This window comes from Aphelocoma coerulescens, chromosome 3 (genome assembly GCF_041296385.1).
Source record: "Aphelocoma coerulescens isolate FSJ_1873_10779 chromosome 3, UR_Acoe_1.0, whole genome shotgun sequence".
Classification (NCBI taxonomy): Eukaryota; Metazoa; Chordata; class Aves; order Passeriformes; family Corvidae; genus Aphelocoma; species Aphelocoma coerulescens.
In genome coordinates this window covers 9,101,039-9,123,554 of record NC_091016.1, presented here as the reverse complement: position 1 = coordinate 9,123,554, position 22,516 = coordinate 9,101,039, and the positions used below count along the sequence as shown (strand labels likewise).

The window sequence follows — 22,516 nt, the reverse complement described above, 5'->3', positions numbered from 1 at the left end:
TCAAATTGGGCAGCTGCTTCCTTTCCCTATGTTTATTCTTTAACTGAACTCCATGAACATGATTGACCATTGTATTCATGCAGTGTGTGAACATGTGTGGGTTTTCATTTTTGTTTAAGTAGGAAGAGGAAGGAGTACACTGTATGCATAAGTTAAGGTAGCTGTGACTATGCATGGTTATACATACACTTGTCAGAATGCATTTTCATTTTGTTCTTGCTTAATGGAAGTCTTTGCTTACGTGTTGCATGTCTGAAAAATTACGTGGTACTTTCAGCTGCAGAATGTTGTCAGTGAGTGGTGTTTTTCTCATCAGGTGCTGTTATATTACTTGGAAGAACCAACATGTTTCGCTTTAACCACCCTAAAGAAGCTGCTAAGCTAAGGGAGAAAAGAAAGGTGAGATTAAATCAGTGTTTGGTAAATTTAAACCTTTTCACAATTTTATTTCAAATATAGACATGCCTTGATTGTTGTATCATGCCTTTTTTAATTTGCTTCGTGTACTTTAGTTAATATTTCATCAATGCAAGAGTTTTTAAGCACATCATTGCTTGTCTAATAGTTTTGTTTTATGGTCTTATTGTTAGAGTGGACTGTTATCTTCCTTCAGCTTGTCTATGACTGATCTTTCTAAATCTTGTGAGAACCTGTCAGCTGTTATGCTCTATAATCCAGGGTGAGTATGTTCTAAAATACAGTTGTTATAATTCCAATCTTTCTTCATTTTAGCTGTTTGAAATGTTCCGGAAGCAATATGACTAAAGCAGTTCAGCAAAATAATGCCATGGCAAATTTCATGTTTGTACTTTCTTCAGAATTACAAGTTAACTGTTCTTCCTAAAAAAATGCATTTTGAACTGAAAATAAAGATTTCTTAAGTTCATATAATACCAATACAAGCATAAAAAGGCTGAGAAATGAATGTCTTGTGTTCTCCGTCAGTACCTCTTGAGTAGATGGACAAGTTAAGAGATGGAAAAAAGTTTTATTATGCAGTTACAATGACATAGAATGCTTATGGTAAAGAAGCTGTTTTTAGTGATTTTTCCACTGTTCCTTAAGTGACTTACTGAGGATTTGTGGTGTTTTGTTCTAATTTTTTTTCCATAGCTAGGGCCTGTGTTTTGAGTATGAAATGAGGCACTTTAACCAGCTATGTACTTTTGAAAAATTGACTGTCAATTGCATTATAGCCTTGGATAGTGCAGCTTTATTCCCAAGTTTTACTGTGGGGTTGCTCTTTATCCATTAGAATTTAGGAAGATTAGAGAGGTAATAATAACTTCTAGTTAAACGATGTCTGAAATATAGGGATTGTGTTCAATAACACTGCTTCAAATGTGACTGTTACTCTTTTACTACTGAGCTACTTACAGAGATCTAAAGATTGTGAACTGGTGGCTAATAAATTACATCATATTTTCAGATAGAGATGATAAGATAAAACAAGCATAGTATACTTTCCTATTTCTTCAGCTTTTCGACTAGTTGAATCTAAAAACTTTCAGTGACAGTTGGTAGTATTATGTTTTCTGTGAGCTGGGGAAAAGTTCCTGGCTGTTGTTACCTCTGGTTATTGGTGAGCTATTCTGGGCTTTTCCCTGACTGAGAATGTTATTCTGCTATAATATTGTTATGAATAATTGCATTATACTGGATAGTACTGACCTTAACTTTGCAGTCAGCATAGAGTAGGACAGATTGTTTCAGCATTGCCTCACTACTCTTTCAGATTTACAGCAGAATGTGATGGCATGGACAAGGCCCAGTGCTTAAAAATGATTTCCCAGCCTGAGCAGTCATACTGTCTTCAGATAATGCCAAATCCATGCCTTATGGAAAGGATTTTTCCTGCAGAACTTATTTAAAAAGAAAAAAAAAAAAAAGAGAGAGGGAGTCTGGAGAGTTACTTGATTGTCTCTGATGGATTTGATTACAAGGTCATCTACTATTTTTTTTCCTTATCAGTTTGCATCTTGTCTTGCTTTCCTGGAAATCAAACAGTATGGATAATATTATTAGATTGTCATTGTATGCAGCAATTTTTTGAAACACTGCCATTTTTCCCATCTAACACTTCTTGAGACTTTACCTTTCTTGCGTTTGATTGTGAGAGTACTCTTGCTCTTGAAATTGAGAATAAGATTAGGGGAAGTACTCATAATATTCCTGAACACTTCATGCCTGTGTTTTATTAAACTATAAACTATAAGCAGAGGGTTAATTATTGATATTCTCCCATTAGTCTGCATTCAGTTAATATTTGTGAACTGTCTTGGAGTAATAGATATTTCTTTCCTGCTTAATTTGTGAACACAAGAAAGGTTTATGCTTAAGGCTCATAATGCATAAGAAATGCCAGGTCACTTGTTTGTGAGCAGTAAAACCTATCTGAAGTTGTTCTGTAATCACTGTAATGGGCATATGTTTTAATAAGTGAGGAAGCTTCTGAATCATAGAATCATTTGGGTTGGAAGGGACCTTTAAAAACCACCTAGTTCCAACCTCCCCTTCTTCAACTAGACCAGGTTGCTCAGAGCCCCATCCAGCCTGACCTTGAATCTTTCCAGGCACAGGGCATCCACCACCTCTCTGGGCACTTTGTGCCACCCTCATTGTAAAAAATTTCTTCTTTAAATCTATTCTGAATCTACCTTCTTTCAGTGTAAAATCTTTACCCCTTGTCCTATTTCAGCATCTCTGCTGCCACATTTGTCCCCATCCCCATTCAAGTACTGAAAGGCTGAAGTGAGCTCTCCCTGGAGCCTTCTCTTCTCCAGGCTGAACAACCACAGCTCTCAGCCTATTTGCATAGGAGAGGTGCCCAGCCCTCAGAGCATCTTTGTGGCCCTTGACTGTTCCATGCCTCAACAGTTCCATGCCTTCCTGTGCTGGGTCCCTAGACCTGGACACAGCACTCCAGGTGGGCTCTCACCCAAGCAGAGCCTTGGGGCAGAACCACCTCTCTGGATCGCTACCCATACTGCTTTGGATGCAGCCCAGGACACATTTCATATAATTGATACTATACCTAAGAATACACATGGTTCATGCAGTGTGGAAATGAGTGTTGTCCTAATAGATCAGTGATTAAAAAAAACGAACACCTTTGTGTCCTCTTCCCCCCCAAAAACCAACCCCTTCAAAAAAACTCCAACCCTGCAAAAAACTCCAAACCTCAAATGTTACTTTTCTATCTGCTTTTATACTGCTGCAAAAGCAGGCTCTGAAGGTTGCACTGCCATTTACCTGAGCCCTACAAATCAGTAGAAGAAAGCATCTTCCATAATTGATACATCTTTATGGACAGCAATGAGGCAACAGCGCTTTTCAGCTTAGTCTGGGGTACCCTGACAATTTTAACTTTATTTATGTTGATGCTAACGCTGTTTTTTTAGCATCTCCTCTTTGTAACAGAACTGGGATTTTTCTGATCGTATGGTGAGGTTGTCGCAAAGAGATAATTGTTCAGAAGGTTATTTTAAGGGTTACAGGGGGCTGGGATAAATGCAAGTTAAAGAAAATAATATGTTTTGAATAAAGCAGACTCTGAACTCTCTACTTCCAGCTAAAAATGCTGCCAAGCAAATGCTGTGCTACAGTGGTTATTCTTCTTAGTGGTGACTATGTTCAGCCTGGATGAAACATTCAATAAATTGTATCTCTGAGTATCAAAGGCAGGGTAATTGTACCCAAGAAGTGGGGTGGAGCATATTGAATTCTGGAAAAGTGCTGAATGGAAAAGAATATCCTACACTAAATCTAGTTTGTTGGGGATTGTTTGTTTGTTTGTTTGTTTGTTTTATCAGGAGCAATGCTATGACCCTTTTCTTCAATAGACTGGAGTATCAGTTAATCACTACATGACTGCCCACCACCAGTACAGGCCAGGAGTCAGTATCTGGCCCTTTGGGTTTCTTTCTGTGCAATTTTCGTGGCTGACTAGCATTCTGCCTGTTATTAGTTTAGCCTTTTCAAGACTAATTTTTCCTCCAGTTTCAGTATTGATAACCTAAGGATGTAGCTAAATTTGCAATTTTTGTAGGTTGCAATAAACGTTCTGGTAAGATCTAGCATCTGTAGCAATCAATGGCAGAAGAGCCTGTGGGGTATTACCTTCAGTTGCTGTGAAAGCAACATGATGGATCTTGCTTACTGTATCTGTATCTTTTCCATGTGAAAACCAGCATTATCCTTAAAAGTGTTTTCAGATGGAGGGTCTTTTCTTGTGTGCACTTTTTTGTTTGGCTGTTGATTTCCCGTATGTGGGAAACGATCTCGTTGCATGAAATTTTGACTTAATGTGCAAAATTCTTCGTTCTACTTCTTCCCAGTCTTTGTCTTTAATCTAGTGTCATGGAACAGTACTTCAGATAATAAGCTTTGGATAAAATAGAATTTTGCATGTAGATTTATGCTGAAGATTTCCTTTGTGGACCTTTTCTTAGCTACATGATATTGTAACTGTAAAATTATTGATGAGAAACCTTGGTCATGGGTTTAGTATGGGGGGTTTATTTTTTTGTTGTTTTTTTTTTTTAATTAATCTCATGAATTGGCATACTGAATGGCGTTGTAACACCTCTGTAGTCCTGCCAGTACTCAGTCTTTCCTAACAGATGTAGTATCAGATTGTACTTTTGTGCTGTGTAAATTAAGCTACTGTAGTACCGTGCTAGTAGAACTGACTTCCTTTCTCTGCAGCTTATCTACACTGTGCATATCACTAGATATGACACATTTTGCAGGAAAACGCTATCTATTTAATTCAACACTGATCAGATTAAGTTCCTTTGTGGGAAATCTACAAAGGAAGAAAGAGTAGATTCTAGTCCTTAATATCTGTGTGTTTCTTTTTAATTTCAAGCTAATATGCTTTTTTCTATTCACAATAGTGCTCACATTAATAAATGGAGTAGAGGTTATGTGAAAAAGATTTTTATTAGGATAGACTAAACCAGAAAACATCAGTCTTGCACCTGTGCTTTATAAAACTGACAGTGACCTGTTATAGCCTGTGGTTTTAGTTTTTTTCTTTTGTGATGCTGAGATTTTTTTTTGTAGTAGCTTTTTAAAGAAACAAGGTTACTCCAGTCAGACCTGTCCTGCCTCCCCAGATTCTCTCCTGTCCTGAAATAACTTTGAGCCCACAATGAGTTTGAAGCAAATAGTCCAGAGGTCTCAAAAGTGGTGAGTTCCTAAATATATTAAGAAAATAGGCAGCCAGCTAAGGAAGACTGGCATCATTCTTATCCCTGCAGAAGAAAGGCTGCAGAGTGAGCGCCTTAGAGAATGGAGACATTGTGAATAAATAACCTCATTGTTTGAGGGCCTTCACTGGAGCGCAGACCATCTTAGGCACCTCCAGGTAGCAATAACTCTTGTTTTCATAGAGTATTTAATGGTCTAAAATGCATTAAATACGCGTTTTTAAAACACCTTGGTGTTGTGTTTGGAGGCTGTTGACTGGAGTCATAATGATGATCTGTATTTTGCTTTGGGAAAGAGCCATTTTCAGTGAAGAAAACCAGTTTTTTCACAATTAATTCCTTTTTCCTGAACAACTTCTTGGGCACCTTCAGCTTCATTTCAGTGTAAGGTAAAACTGATTGTCATAATGCCACTGTTAAAGGTATTAGGGATAATTCCTCAAAGAGAAAACCAGAGAATTTTTAGGCACCAATCTGTTTTTATACCAGACTGATTGCTGTGATGGTCCATTTTCTTTGTATTAGATCTCAATCAAAAGTTAGTTACCATTTTTATGCTTACATAAAATATATCTGCCAAATTATGTGTTTTATAGGACAATCGAAACACCAAAAGGTTTTGCTCTGGGTTTTGCACGTTATGTTAGCTGATCTAACATTTTACTTTATTGTGGCTTAACCAAGCATGGGAATACAGTCAAATTGTTCTTTGCCAGCTGTCTAAGTAAAGATGGTCTGTGTCAGATAGCGCCCAAAGGAAGCCTGCATTTCCACAAGCCAGAGCTGTATTCCCCATGGCCTATATTTTTTGGGACCGAAATAATTATGGCATTTTGTCAGCCAAGCCCTAGGTAAGAAGTGATAGCTAAAAGCTATGAATTCCAGATAGCAGATCATAGCCAAAGGGAGAAATTTTGAAGTATAGCTTCAATAAAAAAAAGGGGGAAGGAAATCCCAAAGCACACGTTCACCTGAATTAAGTTAAACTGAATTAAGTTTTTGCTTTCTGAAGGCCCCCAAGATTGCTGCTTGTTCCCTTTCAGCAGTCTGTGGATTTTGCATCCACTTTGTGGATTTCTGCAGCATTGCTGCTGCAGCAATTGTGATCAAACTAAAAATACTAAGTTGTCATCATCTATCCTTGTGCTGTAAAGTGCCCACCTTAGTTTAATGCAGATGTGACTAGACTCTTGGTGAGACAGTTGCATAAGAAGCTCTGAATGCCTGGAGCTGGGTATAAAAATCTGCATAGGCTAATCACTTAGGGATTGTAGAAGACTTTTTTTTAAATGAATTTTTAAGAAATAGGGAAAAGTAAAATACAGAATTTGTGAAAGTAGTCATTCTCCCTTATTGCAGCCATTAGAAAGATGCTTCTTGAATATGGAGGAATCAAAGTTTGTTATAGTCGCTTTATAAATGTTAGATTATTGGTGTACTATTTGCATATTTCCAAGGACAATTTCTTTTTGTTGTATGCATTTCTATGACTCTTTAAAAAGAGATATTAAAAATGCCTTATTTTTAGGAACCTATCTATATAATTGTGGTCATAATGTCTTAAACTGCAATGTATCAAAAATTTGAAGTTAACTTGTGGTGCAGTCTTGCATTTTTTTTCAGTATTTATGGACTGTTTCACTAACCTGCATATCCTTAAGCTGTAACAAGCCTGAAATAACTGAATATGTATGTATTTGGTTGAGTAATTTAATCCATATATAGGTTCTTTTTGCCTTTTTAATATTTGTTATTAAAGAGTTCCTTAAAGAAAAGATAAATCAAATGAAATTAAAATAAGAAAAGTACTTGTGTACAATTGTAATAAAAGCTGATATTAAAAAATGACATAAAATACTCTCCTGTTCTTATTCAGAACCTTGTCAAACTAAATACATTAAAATCTCAAAATATTTTAAATGAATGGGTTTGAATTGTGTTCTGTGCTTCAATGTTGCACTTTGGGGTTTTTCAACCCCGCTGATTACATCGTAGGAATCTTTGGGATTTTTTTATTTTTCTTGGAAGGAAATGGCACAACTATTAGCACACACTACTGTAGTTTTGTAGCCCTTTTCCTTCTCAGAAGTGGCTAAGTTAATAAGCCGTAGGATGAAGAGAATAATTTTTGGCGTTTGTCATTGGCATTTGAAAAATGTGTTTAGAAAGAATAATTATTTGAATTCTACTTCTCAGATTTAATATGCTAAATGTTCTATGAATCTAACCAATTTAATCTCCAATAAAACAAAGCACCGTTGATTTTAAAGTATTCTGTACTGCTAATATGCTTTTTCTATCAATTCCTTTCTCAATTGATCGCTCTGTTTCCCCCTGCCTCCCATGGCAGTCTTTTCCCTGTAAAAGGACCGATCTGTCTAAGGTAGAGAAGTTAAATTTTTATGTACTGATTGCCATGTCTGCATGTAGTTAACTCGCAGAGGCTATGCTAATCATCTATGTGTCTTGCTTAACTTTCCTTTTAAAGTACTTTTTCCCCAGAAATTAATTTATTTTTCTATTTATACTCATGTCAGCATGATACCTAATTTGTAACCTTAGTGAACTATTTTCTGTTCTTGTAGAAGTAGTCTTACAAAACTTCATTTGTATCATTGTTATCATCTAACCAGACAGTAACTTGCATCATGTCTTCCTATTTTTGTGATACTCAGAAAACAACCTTTTTACTGTATTCTTTATTTTTTTTTAAATCAGGCTAGAATTTGAGAGACAGCAACGAGAAGAGCTTGAAAAATTAGAAAGTAAAAGGTAACATTGTCCTCTGTGGTATTTATGTGTGTCTATATATACAAGTTATAGACTGATTTAAATAATGAATTTGGAATCACAGTGTTATTCAGCAAGCAGACAATCCTGAATAGCTGAATTGGAGCTGACTGATATTTAGCAAAGAAACTCTGGAATACAAAGATGTAAGGAGGATAGATTGTACAGATATATTACCCTTGCTCTTAACTTTCATGGTTTTACCTTAAAAGATGGCAAATTACATTTTTATTCATATCTCTTTTTTATGGTTTGTTTGTCCTTGGATTGAATCGTGATAGGAACAACTCATGTGTTACACTCTGCTTCTCTTATATCAAGCTGTGGTGTGGAATGGGCATACTAATCATGCTTTTCAGAACGTTATGTGGAAGTTGGCTTGAAATACAAAAGAAAGCATTGTTATCAGCTGGCTAACTGAGCTGATTGTTTTGGCTCAGCATACCTGCTAAGATTGCGGAAGTGAATAGCTGTGCCTTGTTGCAGATCTCAGCACTGATTAGATTCACAAGCTGAAAACCTTTCTGCCTTCTCAGCTTGAGATGGTGTGGTCCATTTTGATAAAGCTCTTTATGTAATTGGACTAAGTGAAGTAAACTCAGAAAAATCCTGAAGCTCTGAAGCACTGAAAGATACTATTCAGCAACTAATGCAAATAGGATCACTGATATTCACCCTTTTTTTGTTATTTTGGTGGAATTTGAATTCAGGTTGTGCAGAAGTTAATTTACTTGTACTTTTAATTCATCTGACTTCTCTCAAAATAACCAGTTTACTTGCAGGTTGTCTCTATTTGTATTATGGGGATAATGGTGACCCTCAAGTAAGAGAGATTACACAGGACATAATAATTTATCTTAAATTTTATAATCCTGTTGATCAGTAATTCAGTTGGAGTTACCTAAAGTGAAAATATTGCTTTAATTCATCTGTTGGCTTAAATTTGGTGAGGCAAATTGCTAATCAAGTCCTTCTATACAAGTTTTTGTGCATGAGAATGTAGGTATGTAAAAAAAATACATATTTACTCTGTGCTGTGTGCATGGATATGTTCTATCAATATTTTTATTCGATTTGACAGAACTAATACACTCTAATTTTTAATAACATAAGTGCTATATAACATGTCTTCCTATGACGATCCACAGCTTTTTATACTGACACGGACCATATGAATTTCTTTTTCATTTGTCTCATGCATTGAGTCATTTCCAAGTGATGAAGGATCTTAACCTGTAGCAAAACAAAAGTATTAAAAGAAGAAATGGTTATATATACTCAGAAATCATTGTCCAAACCTTTTTAACTTCATGTAAATGTTTTACTGTAGGAAACAAATAGAAGAGATGGAAGAAAAACAAAAATCTGACAAAGCAGAACTTGTAAGAATGCAGCAAGAAGTAGAGTCACAGCGCAAAGAGACAGAAATAGTTCAGCTGCAAATACGAAAACAGGAAGAGAGTCTGAAACGGAGAAGTGTTCACATTGAAAGCAGGTTAAAGGATTTGCTGGCTGAAAAAGAAAAGTTTGAAGAAGAAAGATTACGGGAACAACAGGAGATAGAGCTTCAAAAGAAAAAGCAGCAGGAAGAAATTTTTGCCCGGGTCAAAGAGGAGTTGCAGCGACTACAAGAACTTAATCATAATGAAAAAGCGGAGAAAATGCAGATTTTTCATGAACTTGAAAAACTAAAAAAGGAAAAAGATGAGCAGTATCTTAAGCTGGAATCAGAAAAAAAGAGGCTTGAAGAACAGGAAAGAGAACAGGTGATGCTGGTGGCTCACCTAGAGGAGCAGCTTCGAGAGAAGCAGGTCATGATAGAGCTCCTGAAGAGAGGGGATGTGCAAAGAGTAGAAGAAGAGTTAAGAGATCTTGAAGAGCTCAGAGAATCTCTTTTAAAAGTCAAGGAAGCCCGATCTGAAGGTGATGAAAACCATGAAGAGTTAGAAAAAGCACAGTATGATTTTGTAGAGTTTAAAAGGAAACAGCTGGAACAGTTGGCTATTTTGGAAAAAGATTTAATTCAACAAATGGATCACCTAGAAAAGGAAGTAGCAGATGAAAAAAGAGCTTTGGAGCACTTAAAATTTGCACATGAAGAACATTTATATCTCAAGAGAGATGATGAAAACTTTATGGATGCCATACTCAAGGCTGAAGAAGTTGACAAGATAAAGCCAGTGGAATACAGGCTCCAATCTAAAGTACGCCAGCTTGAGTACCTGAAGAGTAATCATTTGCCAGCTTTGCTGGAGGAAAAACAAAGAGCCTCTGAAGTCCTTGATAGGGGCTTGTTAGGGTTAGATAATACACTCTATCAAATAGAGAAAGAAATAGAAGAAAAAGAAGAGCAGCTTGCCCAGTATAGGGCTAGCACAAATCAGCTGCAGCAGCTTCAAGAAACCTTTGAATTCACAGCCAATGTAGCTCGGCAGGAAGGAAAGGTTCGGAAAAAGGAAAAAGAAATCCTTGAATCAAGGGAAAAGCAGCAGAGAGAGGCACTGGAGCAAGCTGTTGCTAAGTTAGAAAAGAGGCATTCTGCTTTGCAGCGTCGTTCCACCATAGACTTTGAAATTGAAGAGCAGAAACAGAAGCTCGCCACCTTGAACAACAGCAGTGGTGAACAGGCAGGGCTGCAGGCGAGTCTGGAAGCTGAGCAGAAAGCTCTTGAACAAGACCGAGAACGGTGAGTGCTGTGGTATCTTCCATTTATCAGAACCTGTCCACAAAAGGGAAATAATTTTATACCTTGGATGATGAGAGTGCAGTTTGTTCAGTGTCCTGGTACTTGAATTTCTTAATGAATTTCAAGTAGTTTATCCAGAATTGAAACTCTACTGCTTTTTAAATGATTCTTGCTCACTTATTAAGTTCTGGTGTGTTTGAATACTTATCCCATCCTCAGTGGGATATTATATGCATTATTCATTACAGTACTTAAATTGTTCTACCTATGCAGAAAGCTCAGATATCCTTATGTTCTGCCCTTAGAGCAAATGTACCATCTAACAACTTTTTTCTCTTAAATTATTTCTGTATAACATTTTTTTTTATTAGTGACAAGTTAGATGTTTGTTCAAGATTTGGAGACTGTTACAGTAAACCTGCCAACTGTCTCTCTCAACTGGTGATGAACTGAACACTTCTGGTGTTAAGTAAATGGGGGTAGATGTTTAATTTTTAATAGCCCTGCTTTCAGGGCTAAATAAAAATTAGCTAGCCATATATCCGTGTAAAATTTGATGATGCTTTTTAAGCTTATTGGAAAATATACAGTCTTTAATACTGCCCAATGTAGTGACAATCCCCTTTAGGCAGAAAGGGATTTTTCTGCTTTACAGAAGCAATGTCATTGGTTATACTCCTGGTATCTTGTAGCATAACATTTAGCCTAAGTATGGGAGGCTCAGAGAAAAGTCAGTCAGGTCAGGAAAGGATCTTTCTCTGTGGAAGAAGAGGAAGAAATATTTTGGGGTTTCTTTAACCTAAGCAAAAATTCACTAAGATAAATGTATTCAATCCCTGCAGTATAGAAAAAGCACAGCATTGCCATTTTTAAATGTGTTACCTGATTTGCTTCTACTGGAGCTTTAAAACCTGTGAATATCAGTGAAAAAATGAAGTGTTTTTTTTTCTTGAGGTAGCATTTGTCATTATTTTTTACTGCTTCGCTGATTTATCTGAATATTTTTTCATAAGCCCTTCAAACAGATGTGGGAAAACCACCGAAAATAAGAAACTTGCCTGTAGCCAAATTGAAGAGCTCTTCTGTATTCTGTTCCTTTTAAACCATTATCAGAAGATTTGCTTTATATACAATGTGTAGAGGTCACTTTTTCAACATTTATAGCTACATTGTTTGGCTTTAGTTAAGTATTTTCAATACTGATTCATCATTTTGTAGTGTATATTGCCATTATTTTCCATAATTGTTGTGAGCATAAAGTCTCATTGTCTATACTAAGCATCTCACTTTAGTCAGCAAAAGTGAGCTATAAATGACTGGAAGTTCCACAAAAATAGACAGCTTAGTTAGCCCTCAAGATTTCTGGGTTGTGTGGTAAGTGAAAAAATACGTTGTCAGCCAGAAGACTGAGGTTTGGAGAAGATACCAAGGAAGCAAAAAAGAGATCTCTTTTTTTTTTCTTCTCTTTTTTTTTCCTTGTTTTTTTTCTTGTTTACTTTAAACTCCTCGTGCACAGGCTAAATAAAACTTTGAGGTCTTTCAGTGAATAGCCCATGGGCCTGAATAATTCAATTCAGAATGTTTTTGTGAATGTGGAGGCAGGAGAAGGATCTAAAGATACATGAGAATATCTTAAACGTTTCAGGCTATGTATTGCTCTTGTGTTTGAGTTTACATTTCAAAGTATATGATGCCATAGTGATTCAAAGGAATCTACTCCACAGCAAGGTGCTGTAAAGTAGAGCACACCTTTTTTGGCCAGGCTGGGAGCACGCAGGGGTTAACACCTCCATGTGCGTGTCTGCCATGGTCATCTTACAGGGGTTTTTTATAAGTTTACAAGTTTGTCATTATACGTTTACATGTTCATCATCCGCCCTTGTTTTGGTCATTTATCTAAAGTTACAGTCCTAAGGGGTATTACATGACTTGCGGTTTCCTTATCTTAGGGTTACAAACACAGCACTCTATTCTTAATAAATTGATCACTTCTATTTTGCTAATAAAGTAATGAGTATTTTAGACTAAACCAGTACACACTTAATTCTACGATTACACACTTTGTTGCTATATTAGTTTTACTTCATTTATAATTGTGTATTGATTATATTCCTATTCTCCTATTGCATTTTTCTACCCTTTTGTGACAGCTCTTCTATTTGTCATTAAAACAGTAGTTAGCATGCGTCTTCCTCCTTACCGCTTAGCCTGTAGGGATTAGGCCCTTGTTCTGCAGACAAGCGGTTAGCCAAACCCATTAGCTCGCATTCCATTTCCTTATCACCCTAGTCTACTTGGGTTTGTTTTTAAGAGCAGTTAGCGTTAGGCATAGCATCTCCTATTCAGTTATCATCATAGCCCCTTCCAGGGCTAGGCTTCTTGTCTTGCAAAAAGCAATTGCGGTCGAGCATAGCAGCCAACACCCAACTTTTATTAATCTATACTTTATACTAAAGCACTTATGTTTAAGGAGTTCTATGTTTCATATGTTAAAGGAGTTCTCTGTTTAAAGGAGTCGTGTGTATCAATAGTAAGCGTATGAATTACATATGTTTCTTACTATTTATCTAGATCCCATTATGTGATTATGTGCTCTGGTTCAGATCAGTGTTAACTCTCTGAAAATGTTTAAATGCAATATTCATTTGAAGTGCTATGCAAGTGTAAGTCCATCATAACTAGATACTATGCTTTTATTTGTTTGAATCATATGGAAGCTCGAAATTATTTCACCTACAGGTGTCTTGGTTTGAGATAATTTAAAGGGGAATGCTCTGGAATGAGTTATCTCCTTTAAGGGTTCCAACAGTCCCTTTCCACCAATAAGAAATGAATATTAATAGATGAAAGTGAAAAAACAATGGTTTATTAAGAAAAAGAACGTCAATAGGCGGGGGGGGGAGGGGGGGAAGTAAATAACTGCTAGATATTGAACTGCTAGACCTCACCCTCCCACCGAAACAGAGACCCGAAATACCAGAAAACACCCGTTCCCGATACGGGCCTGGTGGGACGGCTTCGGGCTTTGCAAGACGGAGTGACAAGATGGTGTCAGATCTGTCTCGTGAAGGCAGTAGCCTCAGGGAGCAGTTCCATCAGCAGATGAAGAGCTTCCCCACGGCAAGGCACAGCAGAGCGGGCATGGCAGTCGAAGCAGCTGGACTGAAGCCACTCAATGTGTCCTCTCCCAGGCTCGGCGTGGTTAGCAGCGGCTGGGGCTGTAGCGGGGCAGCTCCTCTCCACTTCTGCCGGCATGATGCCCCCGGTTTTCGGACAAGCAGCTGCAGAATTCGCCCTCAAGGCAGCTCAAACATTGCTACTGCAGGTTCTCTGATCCGAGGAAAAAAACCAAACGACGGTGGAAAGAAAAGTCTTTGCCTAAGCAAAGACCAAGCAGCCGGCGATACAAATACTATGCTGTGAAAAGCCGTGCAAAAACCTGGGCGGGGAGCTTTTTAAAATGCCCGCACGCCCCGCTCTCACCAGACGCACAAGGTCTGCGGCTTCAGGATCTTAAAGATACAGTAACTATTTTTGGCCTCAGATAATTATGGGCTTCAATATCATTATGAATCATCCCAAGACAACAGGGATGGCCCCCAAAATGATAATTTGAAGTTAACTTAAACTGGGATATGTACACACACGTTTTGGCTTTACTGGCAGAGTTTTGGGGCAGTAGAATGAACATAAAGCAACTTTAGAGCCATCTTTGAGGCAAGTGGCAAGGCACAGTTCAGTGTACTTATTGGTGGATGCATCACAAGGCTGACTTATGTTCATAGCTATAAAAGTGATATCTTCTCATAGTAGGATGTTTACAAACTGAGCTTTATTCCTTTAATGTAAATCTGATTTTTGTGGTTAAATTGATTTTCCATGGATGCAAACACTTTCCTGTATACATGAGCCATCTTTCATTCACTTACCCTCAGGACGCAAGATTGTTTTGCTGCTAATCAAAAGAAATAGATTGCTTCTGGCAGTGCTGCAAAAAGTACTCTAAAACTGAAGTAACAAGTCAGCCTAAAAAGCTGCAACATTCATCATCTCCCTAGTTTTCTCATTTAACCCCCAGGATGGAATATAGAATTGCACTTCAATTTAGATATGCACAATTGTAGCAGAACTTGTAGAATCCCAGCTTTGTGTAGTTTCTCCTGTTTTTACAAGAACTTATTTTCTTTTATTATTTGATTTCTAAGAACCTCTAGAAAAATAAATACTTTTAGAGACAAAAATTGTAATGAAAATGGGGAAGATTATTACTGTGTTACTAATCTAATCTCAGCTACATCACAAGTGAAGAGGGTGTTCTGCAGATTACTTTGTTATAATATAATTTAATTTGAGTAAGTGATGAATATTGCAATCAGTGCTTCTTATTTCATACAAAATGCCTGAGGTATTTTTAGTCAGAAACATAGTACCCAATTTTACATACTGTATTCTGTGCATAAATCTGGGTGGAATTAAATTTATTTGTTAAAGAAAGCAAGGAGGTTTCAAAAGATGATTTCTTATCCGTATATATACAATAAGTACTAGATGTTTTATTTTGTAAGTGAATTTTCAAAAACATATATACAGATGGAACAACTGAAAAATGTATATGTGTAGTACACAATTTAAAGATTTTCTTATAGAGAAGTTTTTGCCACATCAGTGTTTTATGTTGTCTTTGAGGTTTTTTTGTATTAGTGCTTTATTTTGAGTTTTAATTTTTTTTCCCCTTCGTTTCTTCATTTATTTCACATGGAAAGATGATACCTGAGGTCATTGGTAGAGTTCTGTAAAAATGAGAATTTATTCAAGTGATTCTAATAGATAGGTTAGGTCTTAGGAGTTAATATTTAATGTACAGATTTAGATACCTCCTGCAATGGAAGTTATTGAAGTTGTTTTATTCGACTTAATACTACTGTTGGAATATGGTTTTGAGCTGTCTCTATTTTCCTGTCTAAATATGCTTAAAGAACAATTGTGATTTTAAACCTTCATAAATATTAGTACCTACAATCTTATGTACATGTATGCTAGTGTAGGCACATTACTTCCCATCAGAACTATGCGAATCAACTCTCAACCAAAGCAAATTACATGTTAAGATCTCTTTATAGCCTGGACCTGGAAATTCAGCAGCTGAAGCAAAAAATATACGAGGGTGATGGAGCTCAGAAAGGAAACCATGGAGTATTAGATGAGAGACTCTCCCATAGCACTTCCCCTACCAGCCCAACAAAGCCACAGCCATCGCTGGTTGATGATAGGTAGGTAACCTGCATTCCTGAAATGGAATGCAAACAATAGCTTTAGAAAAGAAATATTTTGAAAGACCATTCTGCCATGGTTGGATTTGATTTAAATACTGTGATTGTACTGAAGACTGGTCTGGAAATAAAATTTATGTGTTGTATTCTACTGTAAATAATCAATAGCCTCATCTGTTGCACCTTTGCAGTTTGTTTTAGAGTACAGGGTTAGGAAACTGTAGGCTGAAAGGTATTTAAATAATTTTTGACTTCACAGTTACTTGTCTATATGGTTTTGCTTCATATACGCTTAAGGCAACAAAGTAAATTAAATTGTCTTAAACCTTTTTTAATAGGGCAGCTGCCTTACATCACTAAAATCCTTAATCTCTGCCCTTGTTATACTTACACATGGCAGTTGTTAGTATCAGCTCTTGGAACATTCCTTCTGTTTGGAGATGAAACCTTTGGGGTTGCTGATATTGCAGCAGCCATGAAAGCAAACTGTTAAGTTACTGAAGATGCAACCCCAGCCTTCTTACATCTTCGTCACTTGTACCCTCACTGCCTCTTGTGTGTAGAGCTGCACTCATAGCAAGTAATTTGTCTAATTGATAACGAATTGTTAACCTTTGCCTGTTAGATGAGCACTTGCTCAAAAGTCAGTGTTCCTTCCTTAAGGAGGGATACAGCTGGTCTAACATTAGCCTGCCAATTAAGAGCTGTGCATTACTTAGGGTTAAAAGCATTTCAAAGAGCCTTTCAGTCAGTCTGTCTTGATTTTTATGTAAAAATACACTTTTTTCCCATACACGCACACACACTTTTCTGTATCTTAAAGGATAAATGCCTTTATTGAAGAAGAAGTGCAGAGGAGGCTCCAGAATATTCATCCTAAAGCTGAGGATAATGATGTTAGTGCATCCTGGTCTACAGAAAGTTTCAAGGTGAGCAGAAATGGGTGGGAGATCCTGACCTTCAATGGACCATGTCTAACCACTGATTTGGTTTTGTTGTTCAGTAATTTTCATGTTTTTCTGTGTTTACTTGCTTTTAATTCACCAAAAAATATAAACAGTAAATGAGATATGATATCAGTTTTTAAATTTTAATAATATTTTTATTTCCAGTGGCATTTTAATGTTGTATTCTGTTGGGGTTTTTTTTGTTTTTTTTTTTTTTGGGGGGGAGGAAAGAGTGTGTAAATGGCAATGAAGAAGTTTGCACATAAAATATAATCTTCATTTTACATCAGAAAAATTAAGTTGATGAAAATTAATGTTCTTCTGGATGGAATTTCATACTTGCAAACAAGTGCCTATTCAACAACTGGTGACCTAATTGATTGAAAGAATGGGTTGATTGACTTCTAAGCCAGTGGTTTAATAAATATTGATTGTTATTTTTGTCTATTATGAAGAATGTCTCTTCCTCTGAATACTTTTAATTGCCTTATACAAGAAAGGCACTTTTTAATAACCTCCTGTACCTTTTTTGTGCTTAGGATAATGAGAGGTGTAATAACAGCACTATTCAACGCAAATTGAAGTATGAGGTAGGTCATAATTTGTCAGAATGAAATGGTTGTCTTAAATTGTGGCATGCCCTGTAATTACACTTGTTTAGCTGCATAATTAGAATTTTGAATTCACAGCAAGATTAATGGCTAACAGAGATGGCAGTGCATCTTACCAGCTGGACTCAAAGTGATTTTGTTTCAGATTGGACCTAGCTTTCCCTTGTTTGAAAGGTGTGGTGTTAGGGTTGATCTTTCTTCATTGTTTTGTTATGATTCTTAATTTGGAACAGTATCCCTTTCATTATTTTTAGAGGAGAAAAGCATTTAATGAGGAGAGATTGTCTGAATTCAGAATACACATAACATTTTTGACTAACAATGAACTGCTGTAAGGGTGTCTATAAGTTAGCAAGAAGAACCAGGCAAGTTGTGTGTGTTCTGAAGGATTCGTACATGTATTTATGTATTTTTAAACTGAGGCTTAGACCCCTCCCACCATATATAGTTGTCTAACTGTTGCTTGAAACACAGTTATTGTCTTGGTGAGTAAATCCTGAATAGCTTCCTGGATTTGAACTGTAACAATAGGAGGGCTGCAACACCTCAAATTTGGACTTTTTTTGACTTTTACACTGTCATTTTTAAGCTGTGTTGTACTTTTTGCACTCTCTTGACTAGTATGGGATTACTTTTTGTGCATGTGTGGGTAAAATATAAAGGGCTTACAAGTTTCTGCGTTGCCTGTTGATTTTCCTGGGGTTTTTGAGTAAAGCAAATATAAACCAAATGAAATGGATACTGTACAATGAAAAAGCAGGAGTGGGTTGAAAAGATCAAGTATTCCTTAACCAGATCTCAATCACTTCTGTTGGATTTCTCTCTCTCATTTTGACAGATTGTACTGATTTTGAATGGTTATATAAATCTAATCAGAATCAATCCTCAGTCTAAGAAATGTTCAGGTCGGAAGATTTTACAAAGACATTTTTATCTTCTTCTTTTGGAATTTTTAACAGAAAAGTCAAAAGTGGCAGCCACACTATGGCTTTCCATTTCTGTCTAAAGATGGCAATTGTGCTTCTGAGTTGTGTGGAGAAAATGCAGGACTAAGAGACCATAAGAGATAGAAGGCATATACGGAGATGGTGAATTTATTTTCCAGTTCTGGAAGATTCTTCTCCCCGTGTACATCAGAGAAGGCATTTCAGAATGAAAGGAGTAACTCAGGACAGGAGAGCTTTGCTTGTCATTGTGACATTAAAAGTAGTTTAATTCACTCTAAAAGTACGAATACTTTCAAGGGTAAGAGTGTTCCATATCAGAAAGTTTTATCTACTTCTTTACATAGTTCTGACTTTAATAGCGTGGCTTATTCACTCTGCAAGGTTGAAAATTTCAATCATTTTGATGATAAAATAATTACTTCTCCAGATTGTGACAGCTCAAGAACTGAATCTGATTGTTTCCACTTGAAACAGCTGTCTCCTGCAGGATCCTTAATGGGTGCTAAAGAGCAAATCGGCTTTAGCATATCATGTCTTCTCTTTTCTCAGTCTAATGTGCGTTCTGAAACAAAAACTTATAATGAACAGCCCATTAAACACAGTGCACCCAATAGTTGAAGACCAGTCTAGTAATTCTCATCTTCCAACACACAGTACCTCTGACTGGTTTCTTTTAAGTCAATAGCTTCTTGTTTTGATGTCAGACCAGAACATGCTTCCAGTTTGGGATATCTTTTCAGTAAGCTTTCCTGCTTTTACAAAGATACCAATAGTCAGCTGCTCAGCAGTGCATTGGTTTCTAAACAAATAAAGGAGTTGGGAAGTTCGTGTGACAGAAGTGAGAGATGTGCTCAAGCAGTATCATTAATAAAAAACCTGCCATTTATAGGAAACTTGCAAGTAAATGTGTTCTTCAAGTCACGTATGAATCAAGACATATCCCACCCTACTGATGGTGCCAAAGCTCATACTGAAAATGTCGTTCAGACTGAATCCCCTGTGCAAGAGGCTGTCACAATGTGCATAAGCACGGAGATCTCTGATGCCTTTGTGAGAAAGCCCCCTGAAGAATTTGCATGGCGTTGGAAGAACAGAGAGCTAGAAAATGATTTTCTGTTAAGACAGAACTTATTTATTATTTGAACATCTGACATCAGGCATTTTCCTGATGTCTTTTTGAAACTTCAGGTCTATTCTCTGGAAAAAGTACTGGAATTTTTCATCTGTGCTTTACCTCAAATTTCTGGTAGGATGGAGGAGTTGAAAGGTATCTGTTGGCTCACTGTTGGTAGTTGCAGAAAACCAGACCCAGAACCTGCTTGCTTGCTTTTGTTCAGTTCCATTCTGTACGGTTGTTGTTTTGTCAGCTGAACAAGGCACCTGCCAGAGTTCCTTGGCAGTGTTGCATGAGGTTCCTATCGGCACTATAAAGGAGATTCAAGTTGGCTTTGCTGGACAGAATATTCAACTTCTGTGTTCTGCTGAAGATGGTTTACTCACAGTATTTACCTATAACAAACACTTTACTCAAAGAATTTGCAGTGACATAATGAGAAGTTTGATTATTACAGTGAATGATGATGTTTATTTAACTCACCAGCTCTTGAAAGAGGGTTTGATGCAGATTTCACTCGACTGGACATCAGATATGAATGAATTAGTTTTTTCAAATGGAGTACGATTGTCCTGTAAATTTCAAACTGAGTTAGCTGATCTGGTTTACCTACTCCATTAAAATATAGGAAGTATTAAACCTTCATTAGGTGACATTCTTGTACTGCTGTATACATCAGTGAAAGTAGACTGTGCTAAGCAGACTGTATAGGAGTCTTGTTCTTACAACTACTCATATAGGCCTCTTAAAGGAAAATAATGTCTTTTTTTGCACCTAACATTTTGGATGCTTCATGCCAGCGATCACAATTTGACAGCCTTTGGTTGTATAGTTTGAATGGTATCCGTTATGCAGTTTTGCCAGACAAAGAATTGCACAAAAACTAATCTTGTGTTTTCTAGAAGGAGCAAGGTTGGACCTGATTTAGGAATTGTTTTTTCTAAATACTGTGAAAAAGAAAAAAATACTCAGCTGACAGTCATCCCATCAATTCTTCAAAGCAGTTTGCATATCCCTTCAGAAATCTGGAAATTACCATTCAGTTCAAGTGAAGAAGCCATTTGGCTAATTATGCATTTGACGAAATGTTGAAATCCAAATACGTTTAGATACATTCAAAATAAAAGACTAATAAGTATTGATAAAACCCTTTCCCCCTTGTTGGGAAATAGAATTATTGGGATCAATAAAAGAACTGTGCAAGCAATAGGGCTGGAAGTTTTTAGGCTTGTGTGTGAGAGACACTTTCCATGGGAAAGTCCCTGTGTGAAAGAAAACAAACAGCCTGAGAAAACAGATAGGGAGTGAAAAACTTGCAGCTGTGCTATCCGGGAGTGAAACGAGGGAGATGAGCACAAAATTCTTTTGATCGTAACAAGACTGTGGAGACTTGCTAATGTAGGTCCAATTATGTAGAAATAGAAATGTGTCTTGATAAGCTTTAAGCCACTTAGGGGCTAACAAGCTGGTATACTATGTAAGTGCCTTAAGACTGCTAATAAACGGAGTTCATTTATCAACCATATTGGTTTTGGACTGTTTCTCTCTCCCCCCGCTGGGATCCGGGCTCCTCGTCCCGTGCAGCTTCCAACACCCCCTCCCCTTTTTTTAATCAGTAAAGAAAAGGGACATTTGAGCTCTAAGGGAGTACCACAGACTGTGTACACGTGTCTAAGCAATAATAATTATTACTTGAGCGCTTGTATTTTGTGCATCTCTGATATGCTGTACATACAATTCCTTGGGAAAGTGAGGAAATTAAATGTTTCTCTGTTATATGGTAGATGGATGAAAACTATAATTACAGCTCTGTCTTCTGATTTCCATTTTGGCTCTGTTTTCTGACTCCTTCCATATACTATCTGTCTTCGTTAATGTCTTCTCTATTCCTCCTCAATTATCTTTTCCTTAATCTTTTTGATTATCTGTGTTTTTCATGCTCCTCGTTTACTTCATTCCCTTGATCTCAATATTTCAAAATATCTGCAGATTTTTTAAATCTTATTTTCATTGTATGCTTTTAATAGTACAGATGTTTACAGCTTTTATACATGCAATTTTGGGAATATTAGCATCGACAATTCTCTTCTGCTTCAGAGTTTTACATTTAAGATTTATTGCACTTTCATATCAAAATTTGTCACAAGTGCAAAAGGAGTTGTGCTTTAAATAGCATTTCAACCTTTGATCATGCTACCGTGGCAAGACAGATGTTTTGGGGTCTATCATCTGTGTGCATGTTTCTCATCCTCTAACTAGGTAGTTGACAAATGGGGACATTGCCTGACAGATGGAGTGAGTTTAACTCTAGAGTTCTGTCCATGTAATGTGCTTGGCCTTACTTTCATCATCCTCTGCTTGCTTACTGATGGGGTTGTTGATGCTGTGAGATTGCATCTCTTACAGTCTTTTTGTTACTACATCCCAAGAAAAAATGTAGCTATTGGACATTAGTAGAAGATTTCCATTAGTCAAGGCTTTCTTCTAGCTTAGGAGTATTTTACCTGTTACCCATGTCAGATGTTCAAATAATAAATAAGGTGTTGTCTCCTCTCTTTTGTTTCTTCACTTGTAAGGGGAACTGAATATCTTTTGAATCCTGTTGCTTGAATATGCCATATGCCTTGTTTGAGGAAGATGATTCTTGGCAGAAAAACCAGTGGTATCTAATCTGAAATTCTAAATTCTGTAAGCATATTGCCAGCAGAAGTGAAATCTACTAAACAGAGTTAGACTTCAGTCTCTCTGCTAGTATAAGAACATTTCCCATTTGTTTTTACCATATGTTAGGACACAATAATGTAGCTCACATGGGATTTAAAAAGAAATAGCTTGCATTGGGTAGGGAAGTTATGTCTGGAGGGATGAACACTTTTTTGGATAGAGAATTACGGGGGTTTTTATTGTTACATTTCTACTTCCTTAAGGAAGCCAAAAA

The 22,516-nt window shown here is 36.8% G+C and overlaps 1 protein-coding gene and 1 pseudogene across 8 annotated transcripts in view; both read left to right on the top strand.

The window, feature by feature from the left end:
• LOC138107604 (kinesin-like protein KIF16B) overlaps positions 1-22,516 on the top strand; it is a 181,513-nt gene that overhangs the window by 91,719 nt on the left and 67,278 nt on the right. For 4 of the 8 annotated variants that reach the window (XR_011149635.1, XM_069009025.1, XM_069009021.1 and 1 more), the window contains exons 16-23: positions 317-399; positions 591-679; positions 7,564-7,596; positions 7,932-7,985; positions 9,334-10,689; positions 15,798-15,959; positions 16,783-16,888; positions 17,446-17,496. Coding sequence is in view for 7 of the 8 variants with exons in the window: in XM_069009025.1 (XP_068865126.1) it covers positions 317-399; positions 591-679; positions 7,564-7,596; positions 7,932-7,985; positions 9,334-10,689; positions 15,798-15,959; positions 16,783-16,888; positions 17,446-17,496 (1,934 nt within the window). In the remaining variant the exon portion in view is untranslated. The remainder of the gene's footprint in view (positions 1-316; positions 400-590; positions 680-7,563; positions 7,597-7,931; positions 7,986-9,333; positions 10,690-15,797; positions 15,960-16,782; positions 16,889-17,445; positions 17,497-22,516) is intronic. The other 4 variants (XM_069009026.1, XM_069009022.1, XM_069009024.1 and 1 more) reach the window with 3 other exon arrangements.
• Positions 18,587-21,101, top strand: LOC138107605 (uncharacterized; annotated as a pseudogene).